We start from the raw sequence: 21,460 nt of genomic DNA on the forward strand, positions 1-21,460 counted from the left end.
TCAGCTTTGTTCTTGACAACAGTTTGATGATGAGCATTCATTCTTGTGGACAGCTTGTTGGTAGTCAAAGCAATACAAAAGGCTTTGCAGTATTTGCAGCAGAGTTGATATATGACTTGGCTGCTTTTACAGATGACACAGAGATCCCTGTGGCAGACCTAGGTGAAAGACCTGCCCAAACAACACACGCCAAACCACCCATTCCAGTTCTGTCGCAGGCTTATCTGACCCCTTCAGAGGCTGGGCCACCTGTGAAAGCAGCCATGTCGTATACCCACTCTTGAACTCACTGCAGCTCCTTTCCAGTGAGTAGGTAGGTGTAAGACTAAAACAAGCAACTTAACTTCCAGCTGTAGATGATGATAGAAATTCTTCACTTTTAGCCAGAAACGTTCATGGCTACACTGCTGAAAAAGCAAGTTGTATTTTAAATCAGTGATGAAATTCCCTTCTGTCTGCCGAAAGTGGATTTATGCCCTCGCAGTGGTATTTCAGGGACAGTTAGACTGTTAAATTTAGTTTGTATAACTCATTTTGTTTGTTTGAGGTAAGAGCAAAAAAACATCTATTCTGCATCTAAAAGCCTTTTTCCATCTTTGAATATAGTTTCTTGAAGATAAGTAAAGTGACATTTTCTGTCTGCTCAAGTTATTGGTGTGAAGATCCAATTTGGCAATCAATGACCATGTTAGACCTTTATAGCCTTAATGAATTTCATTTTATCTCCCTGTAGCTTTGTGTTGACCTCTTTTGATTTGCCAAATATATCTGAAGATAGTCAATGTGAAGATTTTGCCGTTGAATTGCAAAGCAATTTTGTAAACATGTCAGCTCAGGCTGTATGAGATCATTTGAATTCTTCCTCATTTTCTTGACCAAGTTGCACAAAGGGTGGTTATTCAAAGATACAAATTTTATCTAGTTCACAACTTTTTATGACATAGCACAAATACTAATGCAATCTTTCACCTGATATTTTAGCAACAAGGTGGTGCATATGGAATACAACTACGTCATGTATAGCAGATTTTAAATTAACTTTAAAATCCACAAGATTGGTCAGCATTGTTTTGGCTTAGCTGATGTACATCCGTTTTCACATTCACGGTAGTAAGGCCCCATGCCAGTTTTAGAGTAATGCAGGTTCTTGGATCCTAGTTTGTTGCCATGTTGGTTGACATTGGGCTCTCAATTTTGACAGTATTGTCAAGTAACTTTACTCCCTAGGTATACATATGATAAAAGTTGCTAATCATGTGCCTAAGTGACAAGTGCCTTATCACATTCCTTCTCTCATTACTCCCCATAACTTCAGTAAGTCTCAAAAAGTGATGAGAACGATTTCGTGAAATCTTTTGTGATTCAGTCTGGTTGCCATAAGGTATTACATACTGCCTCCTTTCATACAAAAATAACGTGAATCAACCATCATTAAAGTTTGTACCTATTTTCCAAACTTTGGTTTATGATTGTGCACCCTGCACTCACCTGCGACTCATTATGCAGATACCCTGCGACTTACTGCCATGTGTGAAGTCATCAGACGCCAGAGTGCTCCTGTACCAAGTCATGGAATCCTTGCACCATCTGTGGGCTCCTGTTCGGCAGAGATAAGAAGGGCAAGAATCAACAGATAGGAACTGTATTGATACTTGTACTCTTACATTGTTCAGCTCGTAACTGGCATGTGCAGAGGCAGATTCAGGGAAACTATTTTCCTATTCATTGAATATTTTAATAATGAATTAAGGATGGGTCTGCCTTTTTGCAAGTACACAAATTATTGTTTTGTCACCCAAACATGTTTCACCACAGTTCTTACATCCTCACTGGATTTATTATTATTATTATTATTATTATTATTATTTTTCTTTGATTCTACATTGTGAGCATCCTGTGGCTGCCAACCAGTATCAGCCACAGGTCTAAATTAATACACCATGTCGTCATTGTAGTATTTTGCTATTCCTTAGCTGTGACAAGTTTGTTTTTATGTACCAGACATGTTTTGTGTAGTTGAGGTGAATGATTTTTCCTGCTTGTTTGTAAATACCGCACACTGTGATGTCGTTGTGGTTCGTACACACATTTCATTGCACAAATTTGTGTGTCTGATCAGACCTGTAGCTGAATTTGGTTTTAAGCCACAGGACTCGCAGTGTAAAATAAAAGGAAAATAATAATTAATAAAAACACTGAGGATGCCCCAACTGTGTTGAAACATGTTTGGGTGATCAAACAAAACACTAATTTGTGTCCTTGCAAAAAGAGGCTGGGCCACCTCTGAAAGCAGCCATGTCGTATACCAACTCTAATGCAAACACTGTACAGTCTTTATGTTGGTATGACTACCAACCAGCTGTCCACCAGGATGAATGGCCACTGCCAAACTGTTTTCAGGAACAAAGTTGACCACCTGATGGCACAACATGCTGCTGAATACAACACGCTTAATTTCATGGCTGCTTCGCAACCCAAACCCCCGGGATCCTGTCCTCCACCACCATCTTCTCTGAACTTCGCAGATGGGAGTTATCCTTACAATGTATCCTCCACTCCCATAACAGTCCTGGCCTCAGTCTCGGGTAACCCATTGTCCACACAGCCTCCAGCCAACAGTTTCTCATTACTCTGCCCTGTCACCCCTCCCAGTTCACGTCCCCTCATCACCTTCAGCATGCGCCACTTCCTGTCAGATGCTGCAGCTATATCTGCCCTCCTCTTGTCCATTAGTAGATGGCAAACGGATCTCCCTCCTAGCCAACAGCCACCCCCGCCCCCCAAGTCTCTCTCCCTGCCCACACTATCCCCATCACAACCAGCAAACTTGCTGCAAATAGCATGTCTCCTTTAATTCTAGAGTATTTACCTTCTACAGGAACCTTCCTCCAACATTGAATCTTCTGTAGCACCACATATATTCCCCTCTTGTCTGAATTGGCTGTTTTCCACATCTGACTTAAATTTGTATTAGATGAACTTTTCTGTTTCAGAAAATCCATTTTTGCTGTTGCCAGTTTGCATTTTATATCTTCCATATTTTAGCCATCAACAGTTTTATGCTGCCCAAATAATGAATCCTCATCTACTACTTTGAATGTCTCACTTCCTAAACTAATTTTTTCAGCACCTCCTGATTTGGTTAGTCATGTTTCATTACCTTTGTTTTACTTTTGTTTATGTTCATCGTATAATCTTTTCAAGACAGCATCTTCCATTCAACTGCTATTCCAAATCCATAGCCACTGGATAGAATTACGGTGTCATCTGTAAACTGAAAGGTTTTATTTCTTCTCCTTGAGCTTTAGTGCTCTTTCCAGATGTACCCTCACTTTCCTTCAAAATTAGTGTGCAGATTGAATAACCTCAAGGATAGGCTACAATCCTGTCTCTCTCACTTCTCAACTGTGTCTTCCCTTTCATGTCCAGCTTGTATAAATGCAGCGTGGATTCTCTGCAAGTAGTAAATAAAATTTTGCTCCCTATATTTGATCCAAGCTACCATCAACATTTTAAAGAGTGTATTCCAGTCAACATTCTCAAACTTTTTTGAAGTCTACAAAAGCGGTAATTGCAGGTGTGCCTTTCGTTAACTAATCTTATAAGTTGTAGGGTCATTATTCTCTCATGTGTTCCACCATTTCTCTGGAACTCAAGCTGATTTTCTTTGAGATTGACTTCTACCAGTTTTTCAGTCTTTCCTAAGTAATCCATGTCAATGTATTGCAAGCATGACTTATTAATCTGATAGTTTGGCAAGATTTATGGTGCCAGCATCTGATTTCTTTGGAATGCCAATTATTACACTGATTCTGAAGTCTGAGGGTATTTTGGCTGTTTCATATCCCTTTCATTTGATGGGTCAGTTCGTAATATTTTCTTGACTTGTTTTCACATCTATGGCTCGTATTGACTCATGTCCATTCTTGTAAGACCAAGACAAGATGTTTCATTATTTTTCATTATACTGCTTAAAAGAACGACAATATTAACATTTTCTTATCAAAATAGGTGCAATAACTAAAAAACTGTTTTTCATAGTTCTTGTGTAGTAAATAATGACCAACACTATTGTGGGGGTTCATATTTTGTTTATATTTTACCATTCTTATCATTCAACTGCACAACAGTGCTGGTATTAATTCTGAGCTAAGAATTGTGAAAGTTAACTATCACTTGTGTGTGTGTGTGTGTGTGTGTGTGTGTGTGTGTGTGTGTGGTGTGTGTGTGTGTGTGTGTGTGTGTGTGTGATATTATTCCTTTCACGTCTGTAATATCAAAATGTACACTCCTGGAAATGGAAAAAAGAACACATTGACACCGGTGTGTCAGACCCACCATACATGCTCCGGACACTGCGAGAGGGCTGTACAAGCAATGATCACACGCACGGCACAGCGGACACACCAGGAACCGCGGTGTTGGCCGTCGAATGGCGCTAGCTGCGCAGCATTTGTGCACCGCCGCCGTCAGTGTCAGCCAGTTTGCCGTAGCATGCCGCGACAGTGTGGACGTGAACCGTATGTGCAGTTGACGGACTTTGAGCAAGGGCGTATAGTGCGCATGCGGGAGGCCGGGTGGACGTACCGCCGAATTGCTCAACACGTGGGGCGTGAGGTCTCCACAGTACATCGGTGTTGTCGCCAGTGGTGGCGGAAGGTGCACGTGCCCGTCGACCTGGGACCGGACCGCAGCGACGAACGGATGCACGCCAAGACCGTAGGATCCTACGCAGTGCCGTAGAGGACCGCACTGCCACTTCCCAGCAAATTAGGGACACTGTTGCTCCTGGGGTATCGGCGAGGACCATTCGCAACCGTCTCCATGAAGCTGGGCTACGGTCCTGCACACCGTTAGGCCGTCTTCCGCTCATGCCCCAACATCGTGCAGCCCGCCTCCAGTGCTGTCGTGACAGGTGTGAATATAGGGACGAATGGAGACGTGTCGTCTTCAGCGATGAGTCGCTTCTGCCTTGGTGCCAATGATGGTCGTATGCGTGTTTGGCGCCGTGCAGGTGAGCGCCACAATCAGGACTGCATACGACCGAGGCACACAGGGCCAACACCCGGCATCATGGTGTGGGGAGCGATCTCCTACACTGGCCGTACACCTCTGGTGATCGTCGAGGGGACACTGAATAGTGCACGGTACATCCAAACCGTCATCGAACCCATCGTTTTACCATTCCTAGACCGGCAAGGGAACTTGCTGTTCCAACAGGACAATGCACGTCCGCATGTATCCCGTGCCACCCAACGTGCTCTAGAAGGTGTAAGTCAACTATCCTGGCCCGCAAGATCTCCGGATCTGTCCCCCATTGAGCATGTTCTGGACTGGATGAAGCGTCGTCTCACGCGGTCTGCACGTCCAGCACGAACGCTGGTCCAACTGAGGCGCCAGGTGGAAATGGCATGGCAAGCCGTTCCACAGGACTACATCCAGCATCTCTACGATTGTCTCCATGGGAGAATAGCAGCCTGCATTTCTGCGAAAGGTGGATATACACGGTACTAGTGCCGACATTGTGCATGCTCTGTTGCCTGTGTCTATGTGCCTGTGGTTCTGTCAGTGTGATCATGTGATGTATCTGACCCCAGGAATGTGTCAATAAAGTTTCCCCTTCCTGGGACAATGAATTCACGGTGTTCTTATTTCAATTTCCAGGAGTGTATTTTGTCTGAAAATAAAATACTTAATATTTTGAACAAAATGTTAGACAACCGTGATTTGTCTGAAGATGACTTCACTAATGTTGATTTCTACAACAACTGCTGGTGAATGATATAAAAGACACATCTTCGGAAGAAGGCAGTGATGAAGAAACTTGTCTCAAATGCAGTGATGAATTGGAAACATTTCTTCCAATCAATCTCTTGGTGCATGTTCATAACAATGTACAATTCTAAAAAGAGTCTCATGAAGTGAATCCTCAGCTTTATAAATTGAGGTGACGCAGTGACAGAGGTGGTTAAAGAGAGAGAAGGATTTTGTTGAGAAGAGTTTTCTTTTTGCGGGTGGTACCAGTACAGAGGTGAAGTACATTAGCATATTTTGTTAATATTTTAAATATCATAGCACATATCACATGTTGGTAATATGACATTTTCCTTTCGGGTTCTAGTGAGGTTGAAAAGCACTTTGCAGCGCTGGTCTCAGTATTTCTCAGAAGACATCTTTATTTCTGCATCAGAATTCACTGATATGTATACAATAGCAAAAAAGTGGCAAATCGTTGCTTACGAATCAAGTTGAGCTTAAGCATTTCTTTGGTTTCAGTATAATAATTGGTATTATCCAAGAATAAGTACAGCCTGAACAGAGAGACGACAGAATAGTTTCACTTCAGTGGACAGATATTGGTTGGGTGGTAATGGCATCTACATGTTCTGGACTTCACCTAGTGTGCAAGGTGGAAGACTAGTGCAGAAAGGAATATATACAAAGATGATGTGACTTACAAAATGAAAGCACTGACATGTCGATAGATACACAAACAAACACAAACATACACACAAAATTCAAGCTTTCGCAACCAACGGGGGGGACAGGTACACACACACACACACACACACACACACACACACACACACACACACACACACACACACACACACACACACAAAAGCAGACATTTTTTCTGCTAGTGTGTGTGTGTGTGTGTGTGTGTGTGTGTGTGTGTGTGTGTGTGTGTGTGTGTCCTTTTTTCCCCCTAAGGTAAGTCTTTCCGCTCCCAGGATTGGAATGACTCCTTACCCTCTCCCTTAAAACCCACATCCTTTCATCTTTCCATCTCCTTCCCTCTTTCCTGATGAAGCTACCGTTGGTTGCGAAAGCTTGAGTTTTGTGTGTGTGTTTGTGTGTATATATATATAATCATTTAGGTGCAATATCCCTCTCTTGCACACAGATATAATAAGTCAGTAGGTGGGGAGGACATCTCTAATTAACAAGTGGAGTGTTACCATAGAAATGGATTTTGAAGGTCATTCTCGGCCTCCTCAGCTTAGCTTTTTATTTATTTATTTACATTTTCTTTGTGTGGAGCTGTCATAAAGATGGCTTTTGCAAATGTCTGACTTAATACTAAGGTTATATTTACACTTATAAAACATACTATATTCTCCAGCTGTTGATTCTTATGTCTGTTTTTTACATTTATCACATTACAAGTTATATGCTAATGCCTCATGTTACAATCACAATCTTAAAATTCGTTGAAAGAATATAAACATTTTTCTATTAGACAAGATTTTAATTTTATTTTAAAAACATTTCCCATGTACTTTCTTAGAGCGTTTGGTAGCTTGTTATACCACATCAAACCACTGATATATGGACTTCCATCAGTCATTTTTAACGTTGTTCTGTTATGGAAATAGTTACACTTTGTTCTAGTGTTGTGATCATGTACATTACTGCCCTTGATAGCTTCTGTTGGTTGACTCATAAAAAATACAACTATTTTGAAGATGTACAGAGAATATATTGTCAGATATTTGTGCTGCACAAACACTTCACAACATGAATCTCTATGTCCCATCCCATGTATATGTCTTATTGCTCTTTTCTGTAGTAGTAGTAGTAGTAGTAGTAGTAGTAGTAGTATTCTTTTTAAATATACATCAGCTGCACAGCCCCATAGTTCAGTTCCATAATTGAGAAATGCGTAAAGTGTTCCATAATATACTAATTTCGGTGCTTGGCTGGGAACTATCTTTGCGAGCTGGCTGAGGAGATACATTGCACTACAGACTTTTCTGCATACGAAATTAATGTGGTATATCCATCGCAAATTTTCATCAACATACACACCCAGGAATTTACAGTTACCATTTTCTGTTGCAGAGATATTACACACATTCATATTGTTGTGGTGAGAACTGCCTGTTCTGAACGTTAGTAGTTGAGATTTGATGACATTCACCTTGAGTCCCTGATCATTGAAGTATTTTGTTACTTCTGTTACACCACTAGAAGCAAGAGATTCTAGCTCATTAGATTCACTTCCATAGAATAAGATTGATGTGTCATCTGCATAGCTTACAATATGGGAGTTAATGGGTTGTGCAATGTCATTAATATGTATAAGGAAGAGAAGGGGTCCAAGGATCAAGCCGTATGGTACACCTTGTAATACAGGTTCACTGGTGGACTGGTAGTTAATGATTTTATTTAGTTTGTATGTCAGTTTAGTGCTTTGCTTAAGATTCACCAGGTATGTGGTTAGAAGATTCATGGCTTGATCCCCAATACTATAAGATTTTAGCTTTTTAAGAGGTACCCTATGGTTTGCCGTATCAAATGCTCTTGTCAGGTCCAAAAATATACCTGCAGTCTGCATCTTCTGGTCCAACAGACAGTAAACTTCATGGATGAACTGTGTAACTGCTGTGGTTATACTTACCTCTTTTCTGAAGCCATGCTGCAAATCCACAAGCAGTTTGTTTTGTGAAAAAGGCACTTAGCTGATAAAGGATAATACTTTTGAATATCTTACTAAAAGTGGGAATTAATGATATTGGTCTATAGTTAGAGACATCTTCCTTACTTCCCTTTTTATACATTGTTTGCATTACACTCATTTTTAGAACCATTGGATACATGTTTTCTCTAATGCTGCAATTAATCAGGTGAGTAAGGGGTTCAGAGATTTCTTACAAGCACGCTTTAGTAATAGCTGCAGGGAGAGGCTCGATGGAATACAGAGTAGTGACAAATAAATAAATAAAATTCCACAGAAAGATATTAAGGACTTCATGAAATTTCAGTTGTAAAGTGAAGTACAAATATTGTTTCAAACAGTTGGTCAATGATTGTTTTTGAGTGACTTAAATTTATATTATAGTTTATACGTGAATGAATAACAAAGTTTCACAGAAACTGGTAATATTATATTAGTGTATTACATGTTAATAACGATTTGTCAATAATTGTTAGCATATGACTTCCGTTAATTATATGTGTTTGTATTCTGTTGTTCGCGTTAGTGTTGGCCTGTTGACACACACACACACACACACACACACACACACACACACACACACACAATTCAAGTTTTCGCAACCAATGGTTGCTTCATCAGGAAAGAGGGAAGGAGAAGGAAAGACGAAAGGATGTGGGTTTTAAGGGAGAGGGTAAGAAGTCATTCCAATCCCGGGAGCAGAAAGACTTACACAGAACCACGCGGGCGCGCGCGCACACAGAACCACGCGGGCGCGCGCGCACACAGAACCACGCAGGCGCGCGCGCACACAGAACCACGCAGGCGCGCACGCACACAACCACGCGGGGGTGGGCGCGCGCGCACACACACAACCACGCATTTGTAAAGGCAAAGAGTTTGGGCAGAGATGTCAGTCAAGGCGGAAGTACAGAGGCAAAGATTTTGTTGAATAACAGGTGAGGTATGAGTGGCGGCAACTTGAAATTAGCGGAGGTTGAGGCCTGGTGGGTAACGGGAATAGAGGATATACTGAAGGGCAAGTTCCCATCTCTGGAGTTCTGACAGGTTGGTGTTAGTGGGAAGTATCCAGATAACCCAGACGTAACACTGTGCCAAGATGTGCTGGCTGTGCACCAAGGCATGTTTAGCCACAGGGTGATCCTCATTACCAACAAACACTGCTTGTGTCCATTCATGTGAATGGATAGTTTGTTGCTGGTCATTCCCACGTAGAAAGCTTCACAGTGTAGGCAGGTCAGTTGGTAAATCACGTGGGTGCTTTCACACGTGACTCTTGCCTTTGATCGTGTATACCTTCCGAGTTACAGGACTGGAGTAGGTGGTGGTGGTGGGAGGGTGCATGGGACAGGTTTTACACCGGGGGCGGTTACAAGGGTAGGAGCCAGAGGGTAGGGAAGGTGGTTTGGGGATTTCATAGGGATGAACCAAGAGTTTACGAAGGTTAGGTGGACGGCGGAAAGACACTGTTGCTGGAGTGGGGAGGATTTCATGAAGGGCAGGGTTTGAGGAATTCATATCCCTGCTGGAGAACCACATTCAGAGTCTGATTCAGTCCCGGAAAGTATCATGTCACAAGTGGGGCACTTTTGTGGTTTTTCTGTGGGAGGTTCTGGGTTTGAGGGGATGAGGAAGTGGCTCTGGTTATTTGCTTCTGTACCAGGTCAGGAGGGTAGTTGAGGGATGCGAAAGCTGTTTTCAGGTTGTTGGTGTAATGGTTCAGGGATTCCGGACTGGAGCAGATTCGTTTGCCACGAAGACCTAGGCTGTAGGGAAGGAACCATTTGATGTGGAATGGGTGGCAGCTGTCACAATGGAGGTACTGTTGCTTGTTGGTGGGTTTGATGTGGACGGATGTGTGAAGCTGGCCATTGGACAGATGGAGGTCAACGTCAAGGAAAGTGGCATGGGATTTGGAGTAGGACCAGGTGAATCTGATGGAACCAAAGGAGTTGAGGTTGGAGAGGAAATTCTGGAGTTGTTCTTCACTGAGAGTCCAAATCATGAAGATGCCATCCATAAATCTGTACCACACTTTGGGTTGGCAGGCCTGGGTAACCAAGAAGGCTTCCTCTAAGCGACCCATAAATAGGTTGGCGTACAAGGGGGCCATCCTGGTACCCATGACTGTTCCCTTTAATTGTTGGTATGTGTGGCCTTCGAAAGTGAAGTAGTTGTGAGTCAGGATGAAGTTGGCTAAGGTAATGAGGAAAGAGTTTTAGGTAGAGTGGCAGGTGATTGGCGTGAAAGGGAGTGCTCCATTGCAGCGAGGCCCTGGACATGAGGAATATTTGTGTATAAGGAAGTGGCATCAATGGTTACAAGGATGGTTTCCGGGGGTAACAGATTGGCTAAGGATTCCAGGCGTTCGAGAAAGTGGTTGGTGTCTTTGATGAAGGATGGGAGACTGCATGTAATGGGTTGAAGGTGTTGATCTACTTAGGCAGAGATGCGTTCTGTGGGGGCTTGGTAACCAGCTACAATGGGGCAGCTGGAATGATTGGGTTTGTGAATTTTAGGAAGAAGGTAGAAGGTAGGGGTGCGGGGTGTCTGTGGGGTCAGGAGGTTGATAGTCAGGTGAAAGCTTTTGTAGGGGGCCTAAGGTTCTGAGGATTCCTTGAGGCTCCACCTGGACATCAGGAATGGGATTACCTTGGCAAACTTTGTATGTAGAGCTGTCTGAAAGTTGACGCAGTCCCTCAGCCACATACTCCCGACGATCAAGTATCACGCTCGTGGAACCCTTGTCCGCCGGAAGAATGACGATGGATTGGTCAGCCTTCAGATCACGGATAGCCTGAACTTCAGCAGTGGTGATGTTTGGAGTAGGATTAAGGTTTTTTTAAGACAGATTGAGATGCAAGGCTGGAAGTGAGAAATACGCGCGCGCGAGTTTATACCTATCGTTTTTTTCCTCTAATGTAAGTCTTTCTGCTCCCGGGATTCGAATGACTCCTTATCCTCTCCCATAAAACCCACATCCTTTCGTCTTTTCCTCTCCTTCCCTCTTTCCTGATGAAGCAACCGTTGGTTGCGAAAGCTTGAATTTTGTGTGTGTGTGTTTGTGTGTCTATCGACATGCCAATGCTTTCGTTTGGTAAGTTACATCATCTTTGTTTTTAGATATATTTTTCGCACGTGGAATGTTTCCCTCTATTATATTTAATGAATACTAAAGTATTTAATTATAATGGGACGAGATAAATACAAAGTACTTGAGAAGCATACAGCATATGTTGTATATGTAGACCTTAACCCACACAAGAAATAAATTTTTTTTGTTTTAGTATTTGTTCTGATCTTATTGTAGACTATAAGTTAAATCGAACTAGAAGTTCATAACATTAAAACAAAAATATTTCAGAAATGAAAGGGTTATATCATGTACGCCAGGTGGGACGGTTTTGTTGTGGCTACTCTTCCAAGGGTCTAAGTAATTCTGAGGGTATGACTTTAGGTTGTTCAGTGCTTTATCAAATTTTTCTTGCTGCACATATAGCCCTTGTTACCTTTATTTACTTCATTTTCTCTTTCTGTAATATTGTGTACAAGTTCATTTCCATTGCAGAGCTCCTCTATATATTCCTTTCACCTTTGAGCTGCTGCTGCTCGCTGCTCCCTCCCTCCCTCCCTCCCTCCCTCCCTCCCTCCCTCCCTCCCTCCCTCCATCCCTCCATCCCTCCATCCCTCCCTCCCTCCATCCCTCCCTCACTCCATCCCTCCCTCACTCCATCCCTCCCTCACTCCATCCCTCCCTCACTCCATCCCTCCCTCACTCCATCCCTCCCTCACTCCATCCCTCCCTCACTCCATCCCTCCCTCACTCCATCCCTCCCTCACTCCATCCCTCCCTCACTCCATCCCTCCCTCACTCCATCCCTCCCTCACTCCATCCCTCCCTCACTCCATCCCTCCCTCACTCCATCCCTCCCTCACTCCATCCCTCCCTCACTCCATCCCTCCCTCACTCCATCCCTCCCTCACTCCATCCCTCCCTCACTCCATCCCTCCCTCACTCCATCCCTCCCTCACTCCATCCCTCCCTCACTCCATCCCTCCCTCACTCCATCCCTCCCTCACTCCATCCCTCCCTCACTCCATCCCTCCCTCACTCCATCCCTCCCTCACTCCATCCCTCCCTCACTCCATCCCTCCCTCACTCCATCCCTCCCTCACTCCATCCCTCCCTCACTCCCTCACTCCCTCACTCCCTCACTCCCTCACTCCCTCACTCCCTCACTCCCTCACTCCCTCACTCCCTCACTCCCTCACTCACTCACTCACTCACTCACTCACTCCACTCAGAGTTTTCGATATTCCTACAGTTGATTCTCTTTTCTCCAAAGGCCTCTTCAGTCCTCCTATAGGTGGTATCTACATTCTCTCCTAATTACAAATGCCGGCCGCGGTGGTCTAGCGGTTCAGGCGCTCAGTCCGGAACCGCGGGACTGCTACGGCCGCAGGTTCGAATTCTTCCTCGGGCATGGATGTGTGTGATGTCCTTAGGTTAGTTAGGTTTAAGTAGTTCTAAGTTCTAGGGGACTGATGACCACAGATGTTAAGACCCATAGTGCTCAGAGCCATTTGAACCATAATTACAAATGCTTCTTCAGCCTTGCATTTGTTCTGTAGCTATTCTTGTTTAGGCATTTTGCCTCCTCTGCCACTGTCAGTTTTTAGATATCAGTTTTCCCTTTTGCCTTCTTCATTTTCCGCATATTTTCTCTCCTTTCATTAACTAAGTTCAGTATCTCCCGAGTTATCCATGAATTTCTGATAGGCTCTGTTTCATCTCTGAAAGCTTCTCATTTGTTTTCTGTTGAATTCCTTTCCCTGATTTGAGCCTGTGTTGCCTAAAACTCCCTGTGAAACTCTCATTAACTCTGCTCATTCAGCTTATCCACGTCCCGCCTCCTTCATTTCCTACCTTTTTGCAGTTTTTTTTCCGTTTTAGTCTGCAGTTCATAAGCAATAAACTATGGACAAGAGTTCACATCTGCTCCTGCAGATATTCTACAGTTTAAAATCTGATTTCAAAATCTATGTTTTTCAATTATATAATCATTTGGATTCCCTCCAATATCCCTGGGTCTTCTGCATATATACAACCTTCTTTCATGAGTCTTAAACCAAGCGTTAGCGATGGTTAAAATATGCTTTGTTCATTGTTTTACTTAAGGGCTCCCTCTCTATTTTGTTCCCTCAGTGCATATTCTCCTATTTTTCCTTCCTGTATCTTCTCTTACCTTCTGCTGAATTCTAGTCACTCATCACAAAGTTTCATCTCCTTTAACTGTTTGAATAATTTCCTTTATCTCGTCATACTTTCTTATGGTCTCTTAATCACCTGTAGAATTAGTTGTTGCTACTTGGCTATAGTAATGTACTCACTTTGCAGTTCCTAATAGCTTACCTGTATTCCTACTTTCTCCTTCATTATTAGGCCTCCTTTGTGATACTCCTATCTGATTTTGTTTTGCTAACCCTGTACTGGCCTGACTAGAAGTAATTTGCTTCCTGCCACTGTGCTTCACTAATTTTCACTATATCTAACTTCAACCTAACCATTTTATTTTTACCTACTTACTCAATTCAGTGATCGAACATTCCACGGTCCGGCCTGTAGAATGCCTGTCTTGTTTCGTCCTCCTGATGACAACTTTTGTAACCAAAATAAACTCCACGAATTTAGCTAGTGAGACATCCAACAAATTATTAATTACAGCATACTGACAAGGACCTGTGGCAAAGAATTCGAATATTTCCACTACACCGTTAACACACACACACACACACACACACACACACACACACACCTCTCTCTCTCTCTCTCTCTCTCTCTCTCTCTCTCTGCGCCCCCCCCCCCCCGCCCCGCCCCCCCCCCCCCCCCGCCCCCCCCCCCCCCCCTCTCAAAGGTTGAGAACTTTTGGAAATACCTTAGAATTTTGACAAAATTATGAGAAGCTTCTCTTTGCTATACCTCTTGAGAAAAGATGCAGGTTCTGCTGTGTGGGTGCTTGTATAGTTTTCATTTGCTTTGTTAATGTAGCCTGTTTTTATTTCCTGGTATTCATTAAGAATTATCTTCATACCATGCGTAAGTTAGCTCAGGATTACATTTGCTTGCAGTATTTTGAAAATTGCAAAGCTATAGGTTCATGTGCTGTGAATGATGATGATAAATGTCAGGACTCAAATATCATTGACATTGACAGTGGATGGTGCAATCTTTTTATTATTTTGATGATTTCTGACATGTCATGTTTCGCTCTCCAACAAATTCACTCAATTTGTGTGTGTACAGAGTCAGTCTGAAATCTGCCAAAATTTTGTTGTTTAGGGATATTTCCTGAGTATTTTGATACATGTGGCTTTTACTACACCAGATACTATTATTTTTACATGCTTCTGTGGAATGAACACTTCTTTCCTCATCAATGAGCTATCCCAGAATATAATACCATGAGTATTAGTGAACAAAAATAGGAAAATTCAATTTTCTGATGTTTTCATCTCTCAAATTTTAATTTATCTACAGCGCAGAAGTTGCAGAGGCTAGACTTTTAAAATCTGTAACATATGACTTCATGTCAAATCAATAAGAGTACGAAGAAGACAGAATAGAAACTTGTGTTTTGAGATAAAATGGTATTGATTTGTAACAATATTATGAAAAGGATAATGCCACTCACCATATATCAGAGATACTGAGTCAGATAAGCACAACAAAAAGACTGTCAGAAAGTGAGCTCTCTGCCAACAAGGCCTTCATTGGAAATACGCAGTCTTTTTGTTGTGACTGTCTGCGACTCAGCATCTTCCGTATATGGTGAGTAGCAACTACATCTACATCTACATGACTACTCTGCAATTCACATTTAAGTGCTTGGCAGAGGGTTCATCGAACCACAATCATACTATCTCTCTACTATTCCACTCCCGAACAGCGAGCGGGAAAAACGAACACCTAAACCTTTCTGTTCGAGCTCTGATTTTTCTTATTTTATTTTGATGATCATTCCTACCTATGTAGGTTGGGCTCAACAAAATATTTTCGCATTCGGAAGAGAAAGTTGGTGACTGAAATTTCGTAAAAAGCTCTCGCCGCGACGAAAAACGTCTATGCTGTAATGACTTCCATCCCAACTCGTGTATCATATCTGCCACACTCTCTCCTCTATAACGCGATAATACAAAATGAGCTGCCCTTCTTTGCACCCTCTCGATGTCCTCCGTCAATCCCATCTGGTAAGGATCCCACACCGCGCAGCAATATTCTAACAGAGGACGAACGAGTGTAGTGTAAGCTGTCTCTTTAGTGGACTTGTTGCATCTTCTAAGTGTCCTGCCAATGAAACGCAACCTTTGGCTCGCCTTCCCGACAATATTATCTATGTGGTCCTTCCAACTGAAGTTGTTCGTAATTTTAACACCCAGGTACTTAGTTGAATTGACAGCCTTGAGAATTGTACTATTTATCGAGTAATCGAATTCCAACGGATTTCTTTTGGAACTCATGTGGATCATCTCACACTTTTCGTTATTTAGCGTCAACTGCCACCTGACACACCATACAGCAATCTTTTCTAAATCGCTTTGCAGCTGATACTGGTCTTCGGATGACCTTACTAGACGGTAAATTACAGCATCATCTGCGAACAGTCTAAGAGAACTGCTCAGATTGTCACCCAGGTCATTTATATAGATCAGGAACAGTAGAGGTCCCAGGACGCTTCCCTGGGGAACACCTGATATCACTTCAGTTTTACTCGATGATTTGCCGTCTATTACTACAAACTCCTGACAGGAAATCACGAATCCAGTCGCACAACTGAGACGATACCCCATAGCTCCGCAGCTTGATTAGAAGTCGCTTGTGAGGAACGGTGTCGACAGCTTTCCGGAAATCTAGAAATACGGAATCAACTTGAGATCCCCTGTCGATAGCGGCCATTACTTCATGCGAATATAGAGCTAGCTGCGTTGCACAAGAGCGATGTTTTCTGAAGCCATGCTGATTACGTGTCCATAGATAGTTCCCTTCGAGGTGATTCATAATGTTTGAATACAGTATATGCTCCAAAACCCTACTGCAAACCGACTTCAGTGATATAGGTCTGTAGTTAAATGGATTACTCCTACTACCCTTCTTGAACACTGGTGCGACCTGCGCAATTTTCCAATCTGTAGGTACAGATCTATCGGTGAGCGAGCGGTTGTATACGAGTGCTAAGTAGGGAGCTATAGTATCAGCGTAATCTGAAAGGAACCTAATCGGTATACAATCTGGACCTGAAGACTTGCCCGTATCAAGCGATTTGAGTTGCTTCGCAACCCCTAAGGTATCTACTTCTAAGAAACTCATGCTAGCAGATGTTCGTGTTTCAAATTCTGGAATATTCCATTCGTCTTCCCTGGTGAAGGAATTTCGGAAAACTGCGTTCAATAACTCTGCTTTAGCGGCACAGTCGTCGATAACAGTACCATCGGCACTGCACAGCGAAGGTATTGACTGCGTCTTGCTGCTTGTGTACTTTACATACGACCAGAATTTCTTCGGATTTTCTACCAAATTTCAAGACAATGTTTCGTTGTGGAACCTATTAAAGGCATCTCGCATCGAAGTACGTGCCAAATTTCGCTCGTCTGTAAATTTTAGTCCATCTTCAGGATTTCGCGTTCTTCTGAACTTCGCATGCTTTTTCCGTTGCCTCTGCAACAGCGTTCGGACCTTTTTTGTGTACCACGGGGGGATCCGTTCCATCTCTTACCAATTTATGAGGTATGAATATCTCAATTGCTGTTGCTACTATATCTTTGAATTTGAGCCACATCTCGTCTACATTCGCATAGTCAGTTCTGAAGGAATGGAAATTGTCTTTTAGGAAGGCTTCTAGTGGCACTTTATCCGCTTTTTTAAATAAAATTATTTTGCGTTTGTTTCTGATGGATTTGGAAGAAATGGTATTGAGCCTAGCTACAATGACCTTGTGATCACTAATCCCTGTATCAGTCATGATGCTCTCTATCAGCTCTGGATTGTTTGTGGCCAAGAGGTCAAGTGTGTTTTCGCAACCATTTACAATTCGCGTGGGTTCGTGGACTAACTGCTCGAAATAATTTTCGGAGAATGCATTTAGGACAATCTCGGAAGACGTTTTCTGCCTACCACCGGTTTTGAACAAGTATTTTTGCCAACATACCGAGGGTAGGTTGAAGTCCCCACCAACTATAACCGGATGAGTGGGGTATTTATTTGTTACGAGATTCAAACTTTCTCTGAACTGTTCCGCAACTGTATCATCGGAGTCTGGGGGTCGGTAGAAGGAGCCAATTATTAACTTAATTCGGCTGTTAAGTATAACCTCCACCCACACCAATTCGCACGGAGTATCTACTTCGACTTCACTACAAGATAAACCACTACTGACAGACACAAACACTCCACCACCAATTCTGCCTAATCTATCTTTCCTGAACACTGTCTGAGACTTCGTAAAAATTTCTGCAGAACTTATTTCAGGCTTTAGCCAGCTTTCTGTACCTATAACGATATCGGCTTCTGTGCTTTCTATTAGCACTTGAAGCTCAGGGACTTTTCCAGCGCAACTACAACAATTTACAACTATAATTCCGACTGTTCTTTGATCCAAGCACGTCCTGTAATTGCCAAGCACCCTTTGACATTGCAGCCCATCCCGCACTTTCCCGAGGCCTTCTAACCTAAAAAACCGCCCAGTCCACGCCACGCAGCCTCCGCTACCCGTGTAGCCGCCAGCTGAGTGTAGTGAACTCCTGACCTATTCAGCGGAACCCGAAACCCCACCACCCTATGGCGCAAGTCTAGGAATCTGCAGCCAATACGGTCGCAAAACCGTCTGAGCCTCTGATTCAGACCCTCCACCCGGCTCTGCACCAAAGGTCCGCAGTTGGTTCTGTCAACAATGCTGCAGATGATGAGCTCTGCCTTCATCTCATAAGCAAGACCGGCAGCCTTCACCAAATCAGATAGCCGCTGGAATCCAGAGAGAATTTCCTCAGATCCAAAGCGACACACGTCATTAGTGCCGACATGTGCCACCACCTGCATCCGGAAGGACCCTTTCCACATCAGGAATGACTCCTCCCAGAATGCACACGGAGTGCACACTGGATTTCTTCCCCTCCTTAGCCGCCTGCATAATACTGCTACTTTCCTTCCTGGATTTTTCAGTGGTATTTATTTGTTAAATATGAATAAAGCAATGGGTACTGTGTACCATCTGTCATAAATATTGATTTGATTTCTTATTCATTCAGAACTATTCAGAAGAGTTATAGATACAGTACTATATTGCAAAGAGTTCTGTGAGGCTACTTGAGCGATTGGGGTAAAATAAAATTTGTTAAGTTTTTAATGACTTTAATTGCTACACCTAAGCAATAGCCCTTATTTTCATTTTTTGTCAAGTTTTTGGAATATTTTGATATTATTTCTCATGGTTTTTCATTGCTGATGTCTTCACTAATCATCTCTTCTTTTTTTTATGTAGGTATATACTATACATACAGTTTAACTTGCTCTCCACAGGAAATACTGTGAATGACCCTAAGGAGTTTTGTGTATTACACCATTCCCAGCAACCCCCCTGTGGAGTATCAATCTACAAAGTGGATATAGCACTAGTGTTTAATTTTAACCGTATCTTAAAGACATGAAGTGCTTCCTAATATACAGAGTTCCAAGTACACACAGAACCCCTTTGGAGGGACAAACAGTTATGGTAGAAGCATACAAACAAAACAATATGTGCCTTGGAGGGAGTAGAAATGATATATAAAGGCAGGATAAACTGTCACTGTAGTCTGTATATTAGAAGGAACCAGAAGGTGGAGCTTTGTTATTGATTTACCAGACAGTAGTATACGTGTTTGGTTGATATTCAAACAAAAAAGATTGGACATATTTTGTCTGCTCGTTAGCAGCTCTGTCATAGTGTGTCATTAATCTGAAATGAACAGGTGTCCCTCTTAGCTTATTGACAGCAAGTAGTACTAAAATTAACTTGATAATAAATGTTTGTGTGAATTCCACCTGCTTCACCCATAGAGTGTGTATTACGTTGTTTATTGCTATTTGCAAGTGAATTTGCTTGTAACTTTGTTGTGTATCAAAAATTAATCCTGTGATTACTGCCTTTATAAAAAATAATGCAGTGACCATTTGAAAGGAAATTAAGTTTTGCCACTTTTCTCAGTTTGCTGCATCTTTTTACTTTGTTACTACATTGGGAGCAAATTGTGGTGGGGAGGGGGGTTGCTGTTGGCTATGTTGTTTTAATATTTCCATAATACCCACAGTGCAAACAGTTTCATTTTTCTAAAGTGATTTTTGTATGTCAAGACTAAATGGCCCTCTTAATGACTTAAAATTTATCGTACATAGATCCTGAATTACGTTTGTCTCCCCTTGCTTTGTATCCAGTTTTAAAAAATAATTAATGTGCCTACTTGTGATATAAATCCTTCAGATGGGTGAAATATGTTGCGTACATTCAATATGTGCAGCAAAATTTTATGAAACACCACATTTGTTATAAAGTGTGAGCTTTTGGCACTCTGGCACTCTTGCTACCTGATTGGTTTGCTTGAAAGTAGTGTGTGCTGAAGCATAACTCTTTTTATTTAGCTGTAATATTTTCATTGTCTCTTCTGGTACTCAAAATTTCATACTTGCATTGTTGTAATTGCTGCTAATTGTACATTACAGTAGTCGACACAAGAAAGGATCCTCCCCCCATAAACATCGACACAAACATGAGGAACATGAGAAGCCAAGAAAACTTAAAAGGAAAGAAAGAGAAAGGTAAGTGACCCATGGAAAATACAGTTTCTGCACATTAGCTGCAAAAATAAAATATACTATTGTGCATTTTGTGAATTACTTTATAATTTGGGTGATTCTGTGAATGACATGACATATGTTAGTTTCACTTGCGGGTAACAAACCTATCTGTTTTGCCGTATGAAATTTAACTCGCATTTGAAATCCTTTCTACTGTATTTACAAAAATACGGGCTTGAAAATGCACTGTATAATGAAATTACTTCCTGCTCATTAACTTGGAAGCTGGTGATAACATCAAAATTACACAAGAGGGACAAAAAATTAACGGCTGTCAAACTGATATTCCTGCATTAGAGTTGCGAACATATCAGCATGCTTCATATGAAACTGTGCACTTCATTTTGGTCAGAATTTGACAATAGTTATTTTAAATTTACTTTTGTTGAGCAATGTGTATAATAGATGTCAGTTGGGGAAATAAGGACAAAATGTGAAGAATTTTTGATTACCTTTTTGTAAACTTGAACTATTGCTACTTCTTTGCCGAATGTGAGAGGAAAGCCCATAATCAAAATTTACTGACAAAATATTATAGCCAAACCCACTTTTGCATGAATGGTATAACATTTGAAAGCCACTCTGAGCGTACTAGATGCTGATAACAAAGATGGGCTGGTCCAGCACTGCTCCATAGGGAGCAGGCACTGCTGGGTACCCTCAGATTGCTCATGGGCAAGCACAGCTAGTATAGGCTACACACCAGACAGTTCTCTGACACACATTCTGTGCATGTGCTAACAACATTGATGACCCTGCCTGCATGTATTCACCAGCCACTGCGGAACTACCAGTAGCCTCCAACATTTCTGCTTGCCTGCCTCCATGTCAGACTTTTGCTCATCCCTGCCCACTTATGCATATGAGTGCCTGGCTGCGCACAGGCCAGCATGCAAGCAGGAACAATAAAGACTGAGGAATTCCTAGGTATTTGATTGACATTAGAAACATCCAGTATGAGCGATGTTTCTGATAATGGTAGCACTGAAAGTCAAGTTCTACTCATTGTTGAACAACACGAGAGAATTATTCAGCCACAAATATGTCTTTGACAGTTGTGTAATACGACTCGCTGACATGGCACTGCCCAGGTATTCATTTTGCCAATTTTCTAT

General features: G+C 42.3%; 1 protein-coding gene across 3 annotated transcripts in view; it reads left to right on the plus strand.

Annotated features, from left to right (window-relative positions):
- The window catches only part of LOC126284710 (splicing factor, suppressor of white-apricot homolog), a 151,936-nt gene that overhangs the window by 126,744 nt on the left and 3,732 nt on the right, over window positions 1-21,460 (plus strand). For all 3 annotated transcript variants that reach the window (XM_049983840.1, XM_049983842.1, XM_049983841.1), the window contains exon 14: window positions 20,211-20,306. In XM_049983840.1, the coding sequence (XP_049839797.1) occupies window positions 20,211-20,306 (96 nt within the window). The remainder of the gene's footprint in view (window positions 1-20,210; window positions 20,307-21,460) is intronic.

Source organism: Schistocerca gregaria, chromosome 8, assembly GCF_023897955.1.
Source record: "Schistocerca gregaria isolate iqSchGreg1 chromosome 8, iqSchGreg1.2, whole genome shotgun sequence".
NCBI lineage: Eukaryota > Metazoa > Arthropoda > Insecta > Orthoptera > Acrididae > Schistocerca > Schistocerca gregaria.